At 35.1% G+C, this 20,783-nt stretch overlaps 2 protein-coding genes across 3 annotated transcripts; one reads left to right on the plus strand and one right to left on the minus strand.

Annotated features, from left to right (window-relative positions):
* The first annotated feature begins 1,705 nt into the window (after window positions 1-1,705).
* Window positions 1,706-12,252, plus strand: LOC132707767 (cytochrome P450 6a2-like). Of its 2 annotated transcripts, XR_009619773.1 has the most exons (9): window positions 1,706-1,928; window positions 3,848-4,111; window positions 6,441-6,753; window positions 7,566-7,702; window positions 7,759-7,932; window positions 10,367-10,618; window positions 10,672-10,863; window positions 11,530-11,759; window positions 11,831-12,252. XR_009619773.1 is itself a non-coding variant. In XM_060679708.1 (7 exons), the coding sequence occupies exons 1-7, from the start codon at window positions 1,715-1,717 to the stop codon at window positions 10,842-10,844; spliced, it is 1,527 nt and encodes a 508-aa protein (XP_060535691.1). In that variant the 5' UTR covers window positions 1,706-1,714; the 3' UTR covers window positions 10,845-10,889. The 2 variants fall into 2 exon arrangements, 1 of the variants encoding a protein (XP_060535691.1); XM_060679708.1 differs by lacking the exons at window positions 11,530-11,759; window positions 11,831-12,252 and having other exon boundaries at window positions 10,672-10,889.
* A 125-nt stretch (window positions 12,253-12,377) lies between these two features.
* Window positions 12,378-16,272, minus strand: LOC132707769 (probable cytochrome P450 6a14). Its single transcript, XM_060679710.1, has 7 exons — window positions 16,024-16,272; window positions 14,657-14,920; window positions 13,978-14,284; window positions 13,223-13,359; window positions 13,005-13,175; window positions 12,694-12,945; window positions 12,378-12,640 (listed from the first exon to the last, which is right to left on the minus strand). The coding sequence occupies exons 1-7, from the start codon at window positions 16,229-16,231 to the stop codon at window positions 12,474-12,476; spliced, it is 1,506 nt and encodes a 501-aa protein (XP_060535693.1). The 5' UTR covers window positions 16,232-16,272; the 3' UTR covers window positions 12,378-12,473.
* Window positions 16,273-20,783: the final 4,511 nt, after the last annotated feature.

Raw genomic sequence — 20,783 nt, forward strand, 5'->3', positions numbered from 1 at the left:
CTCGGCTAACAAAGGACTAAGTGGGTTTCCCATAATCAAGCCTTCTTTAGAGATGTAAATCTGTCTATTAAATTCAAAATAATTTGGGTCTAAAGATACTATTAAGCAATCTAATAAATCTTGTTTCACCAATGGGTTAACCTGTTTCCGAGTTAGGGTGAAATCAACTAAATCTATCACATCCATAGGTGGAATACTGGTCTAGGGGATTAAGTCTATGAGACAATTCAGAACACCTTTACATAAATGTTGTTTGTATTCCGTTTTCTGTACTCGTGTCTTCGTTCTTCCTTCATCCATGAGACATTCAAACGTATCTTTCATAGAGGAGTTTGAGTACTTCTGAAGGAAATGCATCCGGGCCTGTGGCTTTGTTATTTTTTGAATGACGTGTCCCCTTTAGGGACCAGTCACCTTGAATGTGCAGTTGTTTTATAACCTAGCATTCGTGTTTAAGCCATTCATTTTTTGCTATTCTAATCTTTGATCCTACAAGTCTTTGAATATCTTTGTACGTGTTGCCATCCCTTACGTTCTTCTACTTCACTTCCAATTCATTCTATTGCCCCAGAACTAAATTTCGGCGAGGTGTTGTTTCTTCTTCAACTGAGTTTCAGTTCTATGGGATTAAAATTCTAATGACATGATAGATGACGGACAACTCTGAATCCCCGGTCCATAGCCAACTTATCCGCATTACACTTCCTAACACACATTCCCATTTTAAAAACTTTTAATAAGTGCTTCTTTGGGTAGGAATTTTCAAAACACAAATCGTTTTCAAGCAAAACATTTTGAATGACCACTTTAGTCGATGATGAATTCAGTATTCTTTCCGCTTGTGCCGCACCAATGTGTTCTATATTGGAATTCCATACCAGCTAGTTAGGAAACGTCAAAGAGCAACCAATGTTGAATTTCGGCTTTTTTCTATGAGGCCAGTAGATAGCTCAAGTTTCAAGAGTGGTGGGAAGCGTTATTCGTAGGCACAACATTGAAAAGTAAATTACGAATAAGCGACTATTCCAAACTCGAAATATTCACAGTTCATTTCTATCTGCGGTCTGTTTTGGTGTGTTACTGTGTCACGCCAAACATAATTAATCGTCTGACCCACATTGACCCAACTTTTATCTAAATACTTTACATTACAATTTTGTTGGTGGTATTTCTTAATCGGCTTAAATACCTGTGTCTCCAATTAATAATGTATGTTCGCTCTAACATTATACCTTTGCGAACACGCTTCACATATTCAAATCATGTATTTTTCATTAATCTACCGAAATTGCAATTAAGGTTAAACTCTTAAAATCATCAAAGTAATGTATATAATCGTCAGGATTTGACTGACTTGCCGCTTTTTTCTTGAAGTACGATTTTTTAATTCGCCATTGTTCTGTTCCGCGTCTTTCTAGCTACGAAAGCTTGAAAATTTTAAATTTTAGGTTATTCAAAAATATTTTGAAGATCATACCACCTCCGGTTACCTTATTTTAAATGAACCCCCTGTATATTGTTATTATATATGGACAGAGCATAACACCAATTCGGCATCAGGATGGCTTTCAGATTGAAATTTTAGGATGCCGATAAAAGAACACTCTGTATAAGTCGAGCGACTTTTGCATGTCGACGTTCATTGCGATAACGGTTGTTTATTTGGCGAATGAGGAATTTTTGGAACATAGTTCGTTGATAAGTTTCCAAGGCAATGGTGCTCATTGTTTTCCTAATACCAATACTTTCATTCGTTGCGTATTTCTACATAAAATATAGGTACAGTTATTGGAGCAAAAGAGGGGTCACCCAAATTGAACCCGAATTTCCGTACGGAAATCTAAAGGAAACTATATTGAAGAGGCGCACCATCGATCAGAATTTGACGCTTTTGCGAAACAAATTTAAGCAACTCAACCAAAAACACGGTAAGTTTAAACTTATCCGCTTATATCGAATTGGACTGAAGGTGACTAGTTGGACATATTGGTTCCTTTTGGATAATATTTATAAACTACAAAAATTGTGAACACCAAACCAACCAAAACTAACCAAAACAAATAATGACAAAGGAAGGTTACACTTTTTACTCTGTTTTTCATTATTATTATATTGCATTTATTGTCATAAAAAGAGAACAAGAAAAAATATATATAATACAAATACAATACAAAGTCATAAGATAAGTCCAATACAACCCATGAAGACAATAAATACATTTTTCACAAGAATAACCTATAACTTATGGTAAGATAATACACTATTAGCTAAACTACAACCTAATTTTAGCCTTGAAGAAATTTAAATGTAATTTTGGTAGAACCAACAAAAAACTATAAAAAAACATTAACAACTATGGATTTTCTCCATAATCAATAAACAAAACCTCTTAGATTAATAATTGCCAATTTCAACCTCGTAAGCATACAGAGTGAATATTTATACAAAAATTACAAAATAATCATAAACAAATAATGGATAAATGAACCAAATTAATAAAGTTGAAATTGTAGGTAATTCTTGAAATCATATACTATATTGTTTTAGTATGACGCAGCTTGCAACATTTCTTGAATTTCATTTAAAAAAGATTTGGACTGCTATTTTTTGGAAATAGAATGGCCTTGCATCGAGCATACCTGATTCATTAAATATTTGTGTTGTTGGATAACATATATGCATATTATAAACAATTTTTAAAATTCCTTTTTATGAAACGTTAATTTGTAATTTATATGCGAATGAGCGAGAGCATGGTACAATTACTCCAAGATACTTAAATTGATTGCAAGATTTTATGTCAAAGCTTGTAGAGTTTAAAATTTAAGGATTTTTGGGAAATCTATGCTAAGCTTGTTGTTGTTAAACCATTTTTTATATTCTATAAAATTACCCTGTAATTTTGGCGAAAACTAAGTAGACGAAGTTAATAGTGCCCACAATAGATTTTCTAGGAGGCACCTCAAATACGCCGATACGAATATATGTTTTTTTTTTCAAAAGTTTCTATAAGGTTTCTAGAATTTGTTCCTTCATAGCTATTATCATTTAAGCGGTTATTCTTCTTTATTTTATGTCTGTTTTAATGTAATTTCTCGTCTATTGCATTTTAAAGACTGCATTTGACTGCCAAGTTCAGAAAAAAAAATTCATTGAAGAAGACCTAACACTTTAGTTGGAATTTGTGGTATCTCTTTTCTTTTGAACTTTATTGTCAATTAGAAGTTCAGCGATAACACCAAGAGATTAGCTGGTGTTTCAGTAATCACATACAAAAGCCTATCAAAACCTCTCTCCTATTTATTTCTCTCTCTCTCTCTCTCTCTCTCTCTCTCTCTCTCTCTCTCTCTCTCTCTCTCTTTCGTCTTAACCACTCTCTTTTTAAACCTCTAAATTGGTTATTGGACCACAAAACACATATTTGTTAGGCTTTCTGTTTTTATTTTAAGGTTAAGTTTTTGTTATGAAGTGATAAGAATATAAAATTATATTTTTTACAAATTTTTGTAGAAAATATTATATTATCATATAATAATAATATGCAACAAATTTCACTAAGAACAATATATGTACTCGAACAAGGAGAAAACAATATTCGCAGGTTTATATAACTAAGCAAGAAAAAGATTATAAAATTTCCCTCAATTTAAGCCCATGCTAAAATGTTGAGGTTGAGGTGCTAATGTTCATTGATCAACAACCACTAATGATTGTAATTTTTCTCAAGAGAGAAAGTGTTTTACTAGTGATGAAATGACACTTTCTTAAACGAAGATTATCAATGTAATATATTATCAATATAATCAACAGTTCTAACAGTATCCTGAAGTTCTTTTAACGCTTGTAGGTGGTATTTATCTATTTTCCACTCCCATATGGATCCCCGTCAGTCCCGATATGATCAAAAACATCCTCCAGAAAGATTTCCATCATTTTACCGACCACTACATCTACTACGACGAGAAGGAAGTTCTGACGAACAACATCTTTCATATGGAAGGGGACAAATGGAAGCAGATGAGGACCAAGCTATCTCCGGCCTTTACTTCTGGAAAAATGAAGCAGATGTTCGATATCGTTTACGCCTTGGGACAGGCCCTAGAACAATTGGGTTTGTATAAAAGTTGATGAGTTAAAAGCAAGGCGTTATAATATCTAATCACCACCAGGATAGTTTCTTATTTATAAAATTTTGATATGTTTTAAGGGACTTTTATTGTAAGTTTTTTTTTGTGATTTTCTCACAGTCGTCAAATGTGAATGATGTGAATTAATAAAAAAATACAAAAAAAATGCAAACTCAATAAGCAGGTTGAAAGTTTACTATTCATTTAACAAGAGAAATTTTCCAGTAGATTTGCGTAATTTTTCAAATTAATGGCAAATTATGTTTCCGTGAAATAATCCTTGTATAAAGCAACGTTAATTAGCAATTATATCAGGCAGCTAAAGTCCCCTATTTTTTTTAAAAAAATTGTTATTAATAAGAGATCAAACAGGGTGTAATACAGTAAACGCAACGCATTTGAACCAATTTCAATAAAAAAGTTTCTTCTTGGAAAAAGTTGCTCATATGGAAAAAAAGGAGTATAAAAACATTTACATTTAAGGGTACCTGTTACAACTGTTTATTCAAGAAAGAATTTTGACAGTAAAACATTGCTTCATCATTAAGTTTTTTCCAAAGGAAATTATTGAAATTACTATTTACGGAGTTATTTTTTACTGAAATCATTTTTGCTATCTTTTTTGTTTTGCTTCATTTTTATCAAAAATATTTGCGGAAATGTCATTTGGGATTTTAACTTTCATGGATCAAAATAAAAAAAATCTTAAGGATCGGATCTTCTGCAAGGCTTCTTGTAGGTATGTTGGCAACTTTTGATGTTGAGTTGGCTTGACATTCGACCCAACATAAAGATAACGTATGGCGAAGCACTAAATTATGTATGAATTAAAGTGTGTTAATCAGTTATCATTTTAACAAAATACTGTACCGATTTTGACCTCGGAAATTATAAGGTTGTTCGGAAAGTCATTTCGTTTTTCCCGTCAGGGGACTTAATTGCGTTTTTTCGAAACCAACTTCACACTTAAGCCGCATAGCCATTATATGTCTTGAGAGCTGATATTGTAAGGCTTGTGTGTGAAAAAGTTCTATTAATTCTACGCAGTAGTTTTTGGTTGGTGCCCTTTTAAATATGGAGAGCAATAAGCAGCATTTTCGTCATATTTTACTTTTTTACTTCAGTAAAGGTAAAAATGCTGTCCAAGCGAGAAAAAAATTGACGGATGTGTATGGAGAAGGCGTGTTAATAGTACCCCAGTGCCAGAACTGGTTTGCAAAATTTCGATCCGGCAAGTTTGATGTCGAAGATGCACCACGGTCTGGAAGGCCGGTCGAAGCTGACAAAGATGCGATAAAGGCATTAGTTGATGCAAATCGGCGAATAACCACACGAGAGATCGGTGAGAGATTAAATTTGTCGAATTCGACTGTTTATGGCCATTTGAAAGGCATGCGCTTAACCTCGAAGCTCGATGTGTGGGTGCCCCATGTCCTTACGGAGCGAAATTTGTGTCGTCGCGTTGACGTGTGTGATTCGCTCCTCAAACGTCAAGAAAATGATCCATTTTTGAAGCGGATTATTACTGGGGACGAAAAATGGGTTGTATACAACAATGTTAAACGCAAGAGGTCATGGAGCAGAAAAGATGAACCGGCTCAAAGCGTGCCAAAAGCCAACATTCACCAAAAAAAGGTGTTGCTCTCCGTTTGGTGGGATGTCAAAGGAATCGTTTTTTTTTGAGCTTTTGCCGGACAATACAACGATTAATTTAGAAGTCTATTGTCATCAACTGGACAAATTGAATGATTCACTTAAAGAGAAGAGGCCCGAATTAATCAAGGAAGGGTGTAGTGTTCCACCAGGATAATGCGAGACCTCACACAAGTTTGGTCACTCGCCAAAAACTTTTACAGCTTGAATGGGACGTACCGCAACATCCACCATATTCTCCAGATCTGGCGCCTTCCGACTACTATTTGTTCCGGTCCCTGCAAAATTTTTTAGATGGCAAAACCTTTATCTCAAATGAAGATGTCAAAAACCACCTGAACCAGTTTTTTGCCAGCAAGGACCAAAACTTTTATGAGAGGGAAATTATGTTACTGCCAGAAAGATGACAAAAGGTGTTGGACCAGAATGGCCAATATATAATTTAATAAAATATTTATTCATTATACGAAAACTGTCTTTCATATTCCCCAAAAAAAAACGAAATGACTTTCCGAACAACCCAATATATTTTATTGGAGTTCACTCGCACTGACGCATCGAGTTTCGAGTTTAATAAAACTCAGGGCAATTATTAACAACTGAATTATTAGGTTGCCTGGTAAGTAGGACACACTGTGTATACAATTTTTCAATTTACAGTCGACGAAATGTACAGCGACTCGAAAAAGCCGTTCTGCATCAGAGAGACTATCGCATGCTTTTCGACCGACGTGATCGCAAACTGCGCGTTCGGCCTGGACCCCAAATGTATGGAAAATCCGGACGCCGAGCTGAGGGTACACGGGAGAAAAATCTTTGAACCGAGGAACTTGAAATCGTTTCTCGAACAGTTTCTGCCGTGGAAGCTGTTGGCTTTCCTGGGGTACACGTTCTTGCCCAGTGATTCTTCCAAGTTTTTCCACGAAATGGTGAAAAACATCGTAGAATTTCGGGAGAAGAACCACGTGCACAGGTAAGAAATGCCAAATGGCAGTGCGAAGGAGTTTCATCTAAGTTGTGCTAGACTTTGAATTCTAACCTAAACGCGTGTTTAAGTGGTATACCGCATTTCATTTCTTGAAGCTTAGGAGACTTAAAAGGAAGAAGACGTATTGATAAGATTGTGTGTGAAATCTAGATGGAGACATAGCCAAAGCCAGTCATCCAATCCTTAACCGAGACTGGGTAGGAAGAACAACAAAAAATTCAACAAGTAGACAACAGACGGTTTACAAATTAATGATTGTTCTGCTAGGAATAGAATAAATGAGGTAATGGAAGAGAAAAAATCTTGAATGTAGAAAAAGACAGAGCACCTCAGTCCCCCTTTCGACAACCTCATTCAGTATAGTGCTCACAGAAAGTATGCACACATACGACCTAACAATTCTTTCGAGAACTTAGTGAAAGCAGCAACAGTGTTAGAACAGACAGATAAAGAAAGAGGGTTAAAATGAATGATAAGAATAAATAAATGAAAGAGCACCATTTATTTATCTGGGAGTAATAACGATTGATGATGAAAGAGAAGAAGATGGAATTCAAGAGAAAATAGTTGAGAGAGTAATATGGGCTGTCTCACCTACAGAAATCGTACCTCAAAACAATAATACTGAAATGAAAATATATGGCGAAAAGAAAGTGAAGGAAGTATACCAGACCAACGCAACAAGTTTTGACGAGATGAACTGTTGGAAGAAAAAGGACGACAATTTTATCATGACATCCATTGACTCTGGAAATCGTTATTTCATTGCCTAAATTACGGTAGATATCTTGTTTTAGGAACGACTTCGTGCACTTTCTCCTTCAATTGAAAAACAAGGGGAGGATGCTCAACGACGGGGACATTTCTAAGACCAACGAAGGCGTCATCACCATGAACGATTTGGCGGCCAGCATGTTCGTTATATTTGCTGGAGGCAAGTGAAGCAACGCGGTATCCCATCTCATTACAAGCGGTCGCTTTTGCATCTAGGATTCGAGACTTCCGCGACGACCACCACCTTCATGCTCTACGAACTAGCGCGCAACCAAGACGTCCAGAACAAGATAAGGGAGGAAATAAGAAATATCGTAAGGAACGATCCTGAAGGAAAGCTAACGTACGAAGGTTTGCAGGAGATGCACTACACCCAAAAATGCATTGACGGTAAGCACTATGTTATGGCCCAGACAAAGTCTTGACATCAGTTTACAAGATTTCATTATAAAACTGTTGAATTGTTTCTTTCTTATCACACATCAAGACCCACTTAATACAGAAGAAAACAGGGGTGACAAGATCAAGTTGAAGTGACGTCACCACTACGTACCTAACTTCATGGACGACCAGAAAATTATCTGGTCGGCTGTTTATTTCAGTTGTATCATATTAGACTTACTAATTGTCTTGATTAGCTTCAGTGCATTCCGATTTCTGTAAGGCCTTTGACAAAAATCTGACAGAGGAGTTCAACAAGGATCCTATCCGGGCCCCTTTTTCGCTGTTCATTAATGACAACGATACGTTTTTCGGATTTTAGAGATTTGTTCTCCTTCCTATCTTAATATTCTTCGCATTGAGCACTGGTTGAGTTTTCAGAGGCATTTGGCTAGGCTTTCAAATTTGTACAATCAATTTGAACGTTCTAGCAGTTGGCCATAGGAAACATTTTATATATCGCAATTACGAGGGATGGTTCAATATATAATACCTTTGATATTGGGCATGTGGAACGTTCAAAATATTCCGTATTGCGGAAAATTCTTGCCAAACAGCCTAAAATAAGTTGGTTGTATCTCTAAAATCATAGTGTGACATTTAAAATTTATTTATGTTTTTGAATAAACGCTCCTTAATTTGCTGTTGCTGTTTGTATTCCAAAGTCAATAAATAAATAACCTTAGTCAAATTGTATGAAATGATTAACATATGTGTTCCTCGTTTTGAAATACAATATAAAAAAGAAAGCTGGATGTCACAAAAGGTTCAGAAATACGGGTAGTCCCTCAGAATTGAAAAATGTTCAGTACCTTTGGTTCGAAGATAAAATCTAAAATTAGGTACACCTATAAAAAAAATAAGAACTAAAAGTTCATATATATTCACATGACAATTGTTTCGACAACACCACCGTGACAATAAAACCTTAATTAATGATTTTAGTTTAATAATGGAGAGGTATTTAAATCTAATTGACCGTTAAGCAATACATTTGAATGTCTCATTTTGTTAATTTTGATGGCTTCCAATAAATTTCATTTTTTACTTTTTGGGGCTGTATGTAAAATATCAAAATTGTCGTCAAAAATAGGTTTTTCTGTGTTTAAGTGTGTAACATAATTAGAATCTGGACTATTGTTTTTAAACGCTCTTTAATGTTCGTTAATGCTTGTTTTTGAAAACATCTAGCTTCTTGCAAAAATACGTTTGAAGTGATATTGCAAATGTCGAAGACACATTTTGAAATAATTTATATGTACAGGGTGAGTCAAGTCAAAAAATTATTTCAGAGTATACAATATTATTTTTCTAAAAAAATTCAAGTTTTCACACTAGTTAAAGAATTATATTCCATATTAGCGTTACTCCAAGATACCGTAAAATATATATGATATGACTCTCTCTATCCTAACAAGGAATGAATAGATACAAAACGGATTATCTTTGACTGATACCAAGCTATCCAAAATAGGGTAAACTTGACGCATGCCTCTGCTGGAAAATATTTTTTTTTCGACATGTCCCGGGACATGCGACTTAAATGAGATATTGACGGGATATACTGGGGATATTGTGTGCTATCTGGGTTGGTAATCGCCATGATTACCATTATTTAATGACTTTATTTAAAATTTGAAATAACTTGAGACAGTAGATCGCTGACAAGTTTATAAAAATTTCTTTTATTCGCGTTTAAGTAACTGCTATTACGAAAAGTCGCTTCTAATATTGAAATCTAATAATTGTAATATAGGCTTATCCTTAAATAGATTTTGCTCAACTGCAAAGAGAATCGGGTGCGATAATATCATATGGAGATTTTCATTTTGTTTATTAAAACATATAGCTTCTTGCAAAAATACATTTGAAGTGGTATTGAAAATGTCGAAGAAATAGCTTATGTGTACAGGGTGAGTCAAGTTAAAAAATTATTTTGCAGTATACAATATTATTTTTCTAAAAAAATACTAGTTTTCACACTAGCGAAAGAATTATATTCGATATTAGCGTTACTCGAAGATACCGTGAAATATAAATGCTATGGCTCTCTCTATTCTAACAAAGGATGAATAGATAGATATATTTGACTGATGCCGAGCGATCCAAATTAGGTTAAATTTGACGCATGCCTCTTCTGGAAAATATTTTTTTTTCGACTTTGTTTCACCTTAAGTCAATGTCACCCCAGTTGCCCTTGCAGTTCCAAAAATCTCAAAATGTTAAAAAAAACACAGCTATATAAGATTTTAAAACATTTTCTGGCTTATTGTGCTTTCAAGTTGTAAATAAATTTGATGCCAGATCATTTCGAGAGACCCATTATCACCTTTCCAATTCGATGTGGAGTCTATCAAGCAGATAACCGTGTTTGTCATAATAGAGTCGCTAAGAATGTACCCGCCATCGGGATTGTTGCTTAGAAAGTGCACCAAAACCTACAAGGTGCCTGATTCCGACGCCATCATCGAGAAGGGCACCCAAGTTTTCGTTCCGGTTATGGCGGTGCAACGAGATCCGGATATATATCCCGATCCTGATACGTTCAACCCGGAGAACTTCAGCGAAGAGAACAAGGCTAAGAGGGAACAAATCTCCTGGATGCCGTTCGGCGAGGGTCCCAGGCAATGCATCGGTGAGATTTTTGCTACCCAGAAACACCCAATTGGTATTCCCGTGCGGTTCTAGGTCTTAGGTTTGGCTACATGCAGGTGAAAATTGCTCTGGCTGCGTTGCTTAGAAACCACAGGTACACCTTGAATCCACTGACACCAGAAACGTTTACGTACCTCGTGGATTCTCTGTCGCTAGCTACCAAAGAAGAAATATATTTGGACGTCGAAAATGTGGGGGCGGATTAATCGCTTTTGTTAAGAGAATGTAATTAAAGGAATATTTATATTTGTAGCTCTGCAGTTTTTTTTATAACTTTGAAAATTATTTCATTAGAGCAAAGTCGGCATATATGGAATACTAACTGTTTTTATAGTGATAACGTTAAAATCAAATTGTTTAAAGGTGCAATATTTTAATATTAGAGGTATTTAAATCTAATCGATCGTTAAGCAATACATTTGAATATCTCATTTTGTTGTTGTCTCCATCGCTTCCAATAAATTTAATTCTCTACTTTTTGTGGCTGTATTTTCTATAATTTTAAATTTTAGGACAAGATCAACCTGATTTTTGAGATTTTACACATTTCGTTTTATTGTTTTTTAAAAATTTTCCTCGTGTGTTGTTAGTTCTGAAAGCTGTTTTTTGAAACTTTTTCACTGGGTTCTCCTATGTATGTAATTGTTTTAAATTATTGGTGTTCTGTATTAGGTTTCGGATAAATAGTGTTTACTGTTTGTGTGGATTTGTTTTTTATTTATAATTTTATCGATAATGGACGGATTATAGCCGTTGATCAATGCAATTTGTTAAATGATAATTAATAATAAATAAATAATAATAATAAATAGTAAATAAATAAAATATAACTACATTCAGAAAGTTCAGGAAAACGCTACACAGTAATTCTGATTCCGATTTCTTCTCAAGGTGACAACCATGCTTTTGGCATCCATAGAAGAATAGTTAGAAGCATAGTCACGAAAAAATAGAAGTTTTGCTGATATTACTGAAGTTTCGAGCAAACAAGCACTTCTACAGGAAACCTCTAAACAATCCGAATCTAGCGCGAATTTCCAGGGTAAGAAACTACAGCGCAGGCTTCCATCGAAATAATAATATGGTTTTGATTGTAAGGCAGGTCGACGAAGACCTGGAAGGTGCGTAATAATATTGTGCGCGCGAACTCTTCATGGTGCCGGAGGATTTTTAACCCAATAATAATTTTCAGACGATTCTTCATCAGATGCTGATTCGACTTCGTCGCTTATGTAATCTGCGTCACTTAGATGGACTTATAAGGCTATATCTCAGGTGGGTCGTTTAAAGAGTCTAAAAAGTTGTACACACTGTCTGCCAGGTAATCACAGAAGTTTATCAAAATAAATAAGAACTAAAAGTTCAGATTTTCACGAAATTATATATTATGACATGACAATTGTTTCGACAACACAGTGTCTTTATCAAATGTCACATTTGATAAAATTTTGATAAATGGATTTTCATCAAGTAAAAGCCACCTCAGTTCAATCACAGATGTTTAAGTGCTCGGGGCAGATTTGACCCCACGATAGTAGCTCAGGGTTAACATTTCCTGTTTCATTTTTTAGATTTTCGAAAAATCAAACGGATTTGGTATTATTCCAGCTTAAGTTTCTGTGCGTTTGAGTTGACGTCTTTATATGTGCTTATTCTTAAGTTACGTTGAGTTATTTTATTATTTAAAAAAAAACGCTTCCTATAAATCGCAACATACGTTTCATATAAATTAAATAAAATTTATTCTAATAATGATTTAAAAAAATTTATTGGTCGCATAGCTCCGTTATTTCGATATACTGTACAATTTTATCGAACTTCTCCTTCATAAATTTTTAATCGACTTTCGAAACGTCCAACAAAATATCCTCCACGGCCGTCATCGTGATAGTATTGCAGGCGAAAGTTAATTTGGTGGGAGTGCTCTTGTGGAGGGTGAATCTGAAGTTACTCAGCAACGTGGCTACTGATGTTTTCATCTGCATGTATCCAAATCTCATTCCTAAAATGTGTATGTTTTTACCAAAAATTTCAAACCACTTCCGAGTACCCTACCGATGCATTGCCTGGGTCCGTCTCCAAATGGCATCCAGGCGCTGCAAATCCTACCGGCCCTCGCTTCGTCGCTGAAGTTTTCCGGATTAAATTCGTCCGGATTCGGGAATACATTCGGATCGCGGTGGATAGAAAACGCGGGCAAAATTGCCACGTCACCTTTATTAATCACCAGATCGGAATCCGGCACTTGGTACCGCTTGGAGCATTTCCTCATGTGTACAGCTAACGGTGGGTATAACCTCAAAGTCTCTGCAGAACATGAACGGGTTTTAGAAATACTAGTGAGGTCGGATGGCAGGCTCGATTACCGTCGATGCACTTCTGGCCATAGTGCATTTCTTGCAGTCCTTCGTATGTCAATTTTCCTCCGTGTTTCTCCAACACTTCTCTAATTTCATCTCTTAATCTGTCCTGAATATCTTGGTGGCAGGCCAGCTCGTAGAGCAAGAACGAGGTTGTGGTCGAAGTCGTTTCGAAACCTAATATTAAGTGTTAGGTGCGTCGGTGCATATCACCACATACTAACCTGCTCCGTAAAATATAAACATACTGGCTGCTACGTCTCGGTAGGTCAATATACCTTGGGAGTTATTGGTAAGATCACCGTCCTCTGTTAATTTGCCTGTGTTCTTCAGTTGTAGCAGGAGATGTACAAAATCGTTTCTGAAATAATAAGAATAATAAATGTCTTTGTTTTTGGCTCTATTACAGTATTATCTACTTATTTTAGCTTGTCATTTTAAGAACTGTTTGGAGATTTGATACAGCTATCAAGTTCTTCAAATGGTTTTAATCCAATTTCACCAAGACAACTTCTGCGGTTGCCATGGCGAAAATCGCCGAATAAGGGTTTGAATCCAAGTATCGCAGAGCCAAAGTTTTATATCATTGCTTAAGTACTGGATAAGTGCCAGTAGTATTATGATTTCCGAGTTTAACGTTACTCTAAATCTTGGATCAGTCAAAACTTCTTTCGAAGTTAGAGACACGCAGTTCTTAAATCTGATATGACTTATGGAACTAAGTTGAATGATATATGGAGTATATGATTGGCAGCTTGTTTCAAAATAAGAAGAAAGGCGGACAGCTGGAAAGTGATCTCTCTTGTTGTGATTTATATCTTCAATGTTTAATGTCTGCAAGATATCGAAGGATAAACTTTCCATATTTGTATTTTTACAGAGACGAGCCCTTAAAGTACTGGAAAATGGTGTTTCTTTGACAACTTTGACAGTACCAGACATAATATTGTAAAACCACAATATGACTTCACAAACTCACTTTCGTATATTATTTTTCTCTCGATATTCGACTGTCTCCTTAACCACCTCTAAGAAGAACTTTGTGGTGTCGCTGGGGTGGAATTGATGGCCTAACGCCGCAAGGACGTCCCAGTTGACAAACTGTTCAAATAAAAATTTATACGGCCTCGGCTCAAATATTTTTCTGCCGTACTTCCTGAACGCTGCGTCCGGATTCTCTAGACAATTCGCTTCTATACCAAAAGCGCAACTTGCGATTACATCGGTTGAATAGCGCGCTACGGCATCCGTAACCAACAACGGTTTGTTGTTTACGTGACTTTCAACTGTAAAAAATCAAAAAATTAATAAAAAAATAGACCACCCTATAGGAAAGCTACAAATATGCAACGAAAGGAAAATGTTGGAAATGATATAAAACAAAGTAGAATGGAAAGGTAAAAAATAAAAGAATTACGCAATCAATCACAAAACAAACAATAGATAGACAGGAAATGAAAGATGCGTATAAACAAACACAAATGTTGCTAACTGGATAAAGAAGGAGGCAAAGAGAAAAGAATGTAGAAACATATTTGAAAAAGTATTATCAAAGAATAGTAATCAAAATATCATTATGGGATATGCCACAAATTTAATGTCAAAAACATTATCATTATATACATGAATGGACAAAAAAGCTTTATTGTATAACTTACCCAATGTTTTCAACTGTTTGCTCAGGTCGTGCACTATCCCAAACATCATCTTCATCTTGCCGGAAGTGAACGTAGGTGTGAGCTTAGTTCTTAAGGTTCGCCATCGTTCGCCCTCTAAATTGAAGATGTTGTTTGTCAAGATCTCGTTATTGTGATGGTAAAAGTTGTGGTCGGTAAAATGTTGGAAATCCGATTGCAAGATACGTTTTATTAAATTCAAATCCGTAACGATCCATATCGGTTGAAAGAAGAGGTACATCCCGACTGAAATGATAAAAACAAATAAATTTACTACTGCACTATAATAAACAAATGATGTAAATTCAAGAATATTCACACAAATGTCGAACAGGCCAGAGCATAGTTCCAAAGTTTAAGCGAAGAAGTTTAAAAACTAGAATCTAGAACTCTCAGGTATTGGCAGTCATTGAAATATGAGAGGTTTTGTTCCAGTTAACAGTAAAAGTGTATTTTTGTAGAGAAATATTTGAGAGTATATATTAAACCTCCAAAGTCGATAGTTAATGTTAGTAAGCATTTTTTTTTTAAAAATACATATTTTTAAAATCCTTAAAAACCCCAGGTAGTTTGAAAGTTACTTTTTTTAACTCAAGTATCCCTTTGTCGATTGGGTTAATTAAAATGAGTTGGTTAGTTATAACGCTTATAATTTAATTGCATTCACTTCCCATATATTTTTTAACTTTTTTTTAAGTCAATGGAGAGGATTAAATTAAGCTAAGCCTTCCCTTCTTCTACAAACTTCTAAAATACTATTTACAAATCACCATTAAAAATCCATCATCAGAAGAACTTTCAGATATCTGAATGATATTCAGAAAGTTCAAGAACAATTTTCGGGAAAATGGAAACCTTGATGCGGAAACTGGTTGCTGGAATATTTGAAATTATACGTCCGCTCTCCATTTTTACTGGGAGTACACAATTTTGCGAGATATACCTCAAAGAAATAAATTTTCGGGACAAATTTCACGTAAACCTATCGAACAAGACGGCAGATAAGTGCGGCAACAATTTGTGCACATTGTTCAGATAGAAGCGGCAACACTGCAAAATCGACCTTGTTTTATAACAATTATGGCCACATACCAAGGTTCACGACAATATCTATTTTGTTTCTATGGACTATGGAAACGTGGGAAACCTTGTTATTATTTATCAATCTAGGCCATCCATAAGACCATCAAAAATACAGTGGACAGACAATCTTCAATTCAAAATGTGTCTAACCTTGTACTCTTACTCAAATAAAAATAACTTTCAATTATCTAAAAACTATGAAATTTGATCTGCTTTCGTTTATCAAATATCTAGAGCAATATGAATATAAATAATGAGGTACCTACAGTATCTATAACGATCTTTAAATTTTCCATAAAACTGTTGAATGTTTTGCTCCACAGTCATTTTTCTCAAAATGGCGTTCGTAAAGCTACCGAAGGGGAACTTCACTTCCGCTTGTGCCACTCCCCTCCTTTCCCAGTATGTGTACTTCCATTTTACGTATATGTACAACAACACAGGCACCGCTAACGCAAACAATATCAACAACATTACGACTTAACTTTCTGTTTTTTTAAATGCGTAATATTTGTTAAGCCTTACTATTTATACATATTGTGGCTTTTATTTCACCAGTGCCGTGCATCAGCAACACTTTGTACTCATACTCATAGAGATATCAATACAACATCATTTTGTTGAAACTACTATTGGGTTGAACTGCAAAACTACAGATCCAATCTCCATACGGACTATAAACGCCACATGAAATGGACACAAAAGGTACCTTTGATCATGTGACATTTAAGGACGAAAGGAAATGATTTTTATTAGCCCTCGTGAATTCGCATGTACACGGCACTGGTCGCATGAATGAGCGAAATTTAGTTGTTTTCGATTGTTTCTAATCAGTAAATAAAAGCCGATGTTGTTGATGTCGCAGGGTGTCTCAATTTGGTGTAGTTATTGCTAGGTTAATTTAAATTTAAATTCCAACCGCTATCTCGTAGATTATTTAATTTATCAATCCTTGAAAGGGATAATAATATTCTCTCTAGTGAAGTCACCATTCCTCCGCAACATCACCCTTCAAGAGTTTTCAGTTTTGATGTTGCACTTTGGATTTTTTCATTTAAAACACACAATTTACGTAGCTCCACCGTCGAACAATGATAAAGAGGAAGAGCCGAGTTTTAATTGAGATTCCTACGCACACTGTGTATATTGTTAAATACATAAGAAGTTTAATGTCTGAAGGTCATCCCGTTTCACCGATCAAGGTGTAATGATGATTTGAACCGAAAGTGGTCCATTTGTAAAATGCTAGGATGTTAATTACCTCACCTCACCCTCACCTGTTTAACTCGAATGCAGTGATGTTATAAGACACAATTCCTATATATGAGTGGAGAGGACTAAATTGATCTGTCTACAGTTCTTCTACAGACTACTCAAATACTATTTACAAAACACAATACGCACGAGGTATCCTGAAAGGTTGTGAATATAGAGTTTCTCTACTCCCATCTGTCAAATACACACCGATCAAGCGTGCGGGAAGCGCCACTTGACCACGTCAGTTTCGTTTCCCACGAATCCGAGCCACTTTCCGGGATTTTACCACACGCGTATGGCAGCAATCGGATGTTTTCGGAGATATTTCCCACGTTTAAAATTTTGACGTTTGTCAATTTTGACGCTCATGTGTTGTTTTGCGAAAATGTACCTAAGAACCAATCGCCGCAGAAGATCTTGCGGCTATGATTAGCCCAAATGGTCGCTCAAAATATATCATAATCCTAATAAGTTTTCTGCGAGAAAAAGAGTTGAAGTATACAGAAAAAGTTTTAGCTCAAAAATATGTAATTATGAAAAGTGCGAGAAACTGTGGATATTGGAAAACATAACCATGAAAATTAAACACCATTATAAAACAAGTCAACAAACAATTTGTTTAAAGAAACTTTATTTCAATATGTAACCTAAACGTAAAACGATAAATTAAATTATTAGTATATATTCAGCATTTCCTCATTTCCCTCGTTTCTAGTATTGGGAATATGGATTTACCGTTTAACGCTGAGAAGTGTGGTTTGTTGTATCGAAATTTAAAGAACAAAAAATGTTGTGTAAACTCACATGAAACTCTTTAAAAGGAAGATATCCTATTTAGTTCTAGATGCACACTCAAAGCTATGGTCTGTGAACATGATTGTGGTTTATGAAACAATTACTACTTGCTTTAATTATATCAACAATTTATACAGTGTTTTTATAACTCTTTTAATATATAATATAATGTAATGATATGAATGAATAAAGATACATGAGTTGAGAAAATGTAAATCTGCTTTGCTTGTTGCTGCAAACATTTCTCTTATGTTCAAGATGGTTTAAGATATCTATGAAAATTTTCACATTCACAAATTAAGTGTAGAATTTTTTAATCCATGAAAATTTTGGAAAACAAATATTTTTGACCCAAAAAAAGTGGGCAACATATCACCAACAAAATAATATTTTTGAGACGCCAGCAAAGTGAAATGATTTGATTAATTTCTATCAAGCTGGTTAGATGTAGACCAGAAATGAGACCGTGAGATATATAGCAAAAGGTTTTAGAAAAAAAATGTACCATTTGGACTGTCAAATACCTACGACAACTAGAATGACCAGAAAACAAATTATCCAATATACTGATAACCTATCTGCCTAATTTTTCAAGTGTTTACCACCTCTGCTGTAGCCTAAAATGTAAAAACCTCAAAAACTTGTACTGAATAGTTATTTACACAGGTAGGTAGGTGATTCTTACTAGTCAAGGACATAGTTTACTCCCCAGTCAAGCAATGGCTGAGAAAATAGTTCTAGTCTAAGCAACATCTCTTCTTCGCAACTCTGTACAAGGCATTTTAATTATCAAGGGGTATTTCTTGTATTTGTACTAGTAAGAATTGTTTTGATATATTTCCTGTAATTCTTGTATAGTAAAATATATTACTCTAACATCCTTCTTGTCGTTATTTAAGTGTACCTATATATGTAGGATATTCTGTATAGTAACGGTAACAAAACAATTTTTACCGTATTATCTTATACCCATATGCGTAAACCTCCTGATCACAGCTTATTTGGTTTATAAAAGCTACATGCATCTGAAAGTTTCGACAAGGGGAGTTACGAAAGTTGTTGAAGAACAGTTGTCTTCATAACCCACCTTCAAGTTTTTTGCGAACTGTTTTCGAAAGGTGGATGTTTTTTTCAACTCCCAAGGATCCAATTCAAAACTTTTAGAGCAGGAACGTAATCATCAATATCAGTTTGCCGCTGGGAATTTTAGGTTAATAGCCGATAGTGGAGTGGATCGTGGAGTTACCAACTTACTGCTATTCAATTATTTTTTGAAGGTTACAAAGAGAGGTAGGCCTGCAGTTAGACTCTCAGGAATACTCAAATTTAAATACTAGATTATATCGCAATAACGGTATATCGTTAGCTTAGTCCTCATTGATTGATTACCCGGTTTTGTAATTTATTTAATATCTAAATAAGTCATCGTAACATATTTTTATATCACAAATATTAGCCTCTTATTATCACAATTTATTAATCAAACTTCGAAACGTTGAGTAATATGTCCTGTGCTGGCGTCAAAGTGAGAGAGCTGCACGCGAAGGACATCTTCGAAGGGGTGCTCTCATGGAGAGTGTATCTAAAATTCTTCAGCAACGCTGCTATGGATGTCTTTATCTGCATGTATCCCGAATCTCATTCCTGAAAAATAAAGTTGTTGGTTCTTGCCATTTTAAGAATAAGTTTGAAAAAAGGGCCAACCTATGCATTGTCTCGGTCCATCCCCAAATGGAGTCCACGCGCTGGAAATTCTCCCAGCTCTAGCATCGTCCCTGAAGTTTTCGGGATTAAATTCCTCCGGATTTGGGTATATATTGGAGTCGCGTTGAATGGCAAATATTGGCAAGATCGCCACATCTCCTTTATTAATCACCAGATCAGAATCCGGTACTCTATATCGCTTGGTACATTTTCTAAAATGAAAAGGCACTGGTGGGTACAATCTCAAAGTTTCTGTAAGCAATAAACAGATTTTAGACGTCTGAATGAAAGAACAGGTAGAGCCCGACTGAAATTAACAAAAAAATATATGAATATGAAAGAACAAGAACCAAAATTTTCGGTAGTGAGCATGCAGGGTGTCCAGTACATGGGGATATTGGAAACTGTAACAGATACAGCGTCACTTGAATCGAAGAAAAGTAGCTTTGTTTTATTTTAAATTGATACCGTTACGTACATAAAGGGTGAAATAAGAAAATGTCAATTTTGGAAAGAGCACATTAGTTTCTTTATTATAGAAGTTGAAATGTTAAAATTACGCCAAAAAAAAATAGGCCTACTATGCTGCGCACTGCCGAAGTCAACTTTTGTTTTGACGATACCGTTAGAAGAATAGCACTGCGCCAGTGCTTTATTCAGAAAAATTACGGGACTACAAACTTTTTCTTAAAAGTCTTTTGGCCGGATGAGTGCCGATTTACTAATTGTGGACTCTTTAATCGTAGTAATGCTGTATTCTGGGCAGACGAAAATTTACGGCTAGCTCGTGAAGTTAAGCAACAAATGAGATGAGAGATAATTGAAATTCGGAGAGACATGTATACATTGTACAAAAAATCGTAACAAAAGATAATGCATCATACCCCTTGATTTCTTCGTATGGGGTGACCTCAAAAATCAAATATACAGTAGGACCTACGGAAATGTAGTGAATTAAAAGAAGCTAGTGCAGAAGTTTTGTGAAGAAACACGTGTATGTTAGGCCTGCAACAAAATTATGAGAATTTTCTTCATTTTCTGTGCGTGAAAGAATAAAAAACTTTATAGGTTTGTATAAAAATTTTTCTGTTTTTTTTCTCGAACCTCCAACTTCAATTTTATCGACTTCTCTCTTGTCCACGCATTATTTAAATAAGTTTTACAATTGAATAGCAATAAAAAAGTCTATTGAAAAGCATTTTTAAAGATGATTTTGAAAATGGTAAAATTCAATATTCAAAATTTGAATATTGTACATTCTCCTTTTTCT

This window comes from Cylas formicarius, unplaced genomic scaffold (assembly GCF_029955315.1).
Source record: "Cylas formicarius isolate icCylForm1 unplaced genomic scaffold, icCylForm1.1 PGA_scaffold_9__14_contigs__length_23061073, whole genome shotgun sequence".
Taxonomy (NCBI): Eukaryota; Metazoa; Arthropoda; class Insecta; order Coleoptera; family Brentidae; genus Cylas; species Cylas formicarius.

Excerpts from the sequence above, each read along its gene's own strand:
- LOC132707769 (XM_060679710.1), bottom strand. The coding sequence starts at position 16,231 with ATGTTGTTGATATTGTTTGCGTTAGCGGTGCCTGTGTTGTTGTACATA. Across the intron at positions 13,360-13,977 it reads GAGAAAAATAATATACGAAA|AAACGATTTTGTACATCTCC; the intron begins GTGAGTTTGTGA and ends TTATTATTTCAG. Across the intron at positions 13,176-13,222 it reads GTTTATATTTTACGGAGCAG|GTTTCGAAACGACTTCGACC; the intron begins GTTAGTATGTGG and ends ACTTAATATTAG.
- LOC132707767 (XM_060679708.1), top strand. The coding sequence starts at position 1,715 with ATGGTGCTCATTGTTTTCCTAATACCAATACTTTCATTCGTTGCGTAT. Across the intron at positions 1,929-3,847 it reads GCAACTCAACCAAAAACACG|GTGGTATTTATCTATTTTCC; the intron begins GTAAGTTTAAAC and ends TAACGCTTGTAG. Across the intron at positions 7,703-7,758 it reads GTTCGTTATATTTGCTGGAG|GATTCGAGACTTCCGCGACG; the intron begins GCAAGTGAAGCA and ends TTTTGCATCTAG.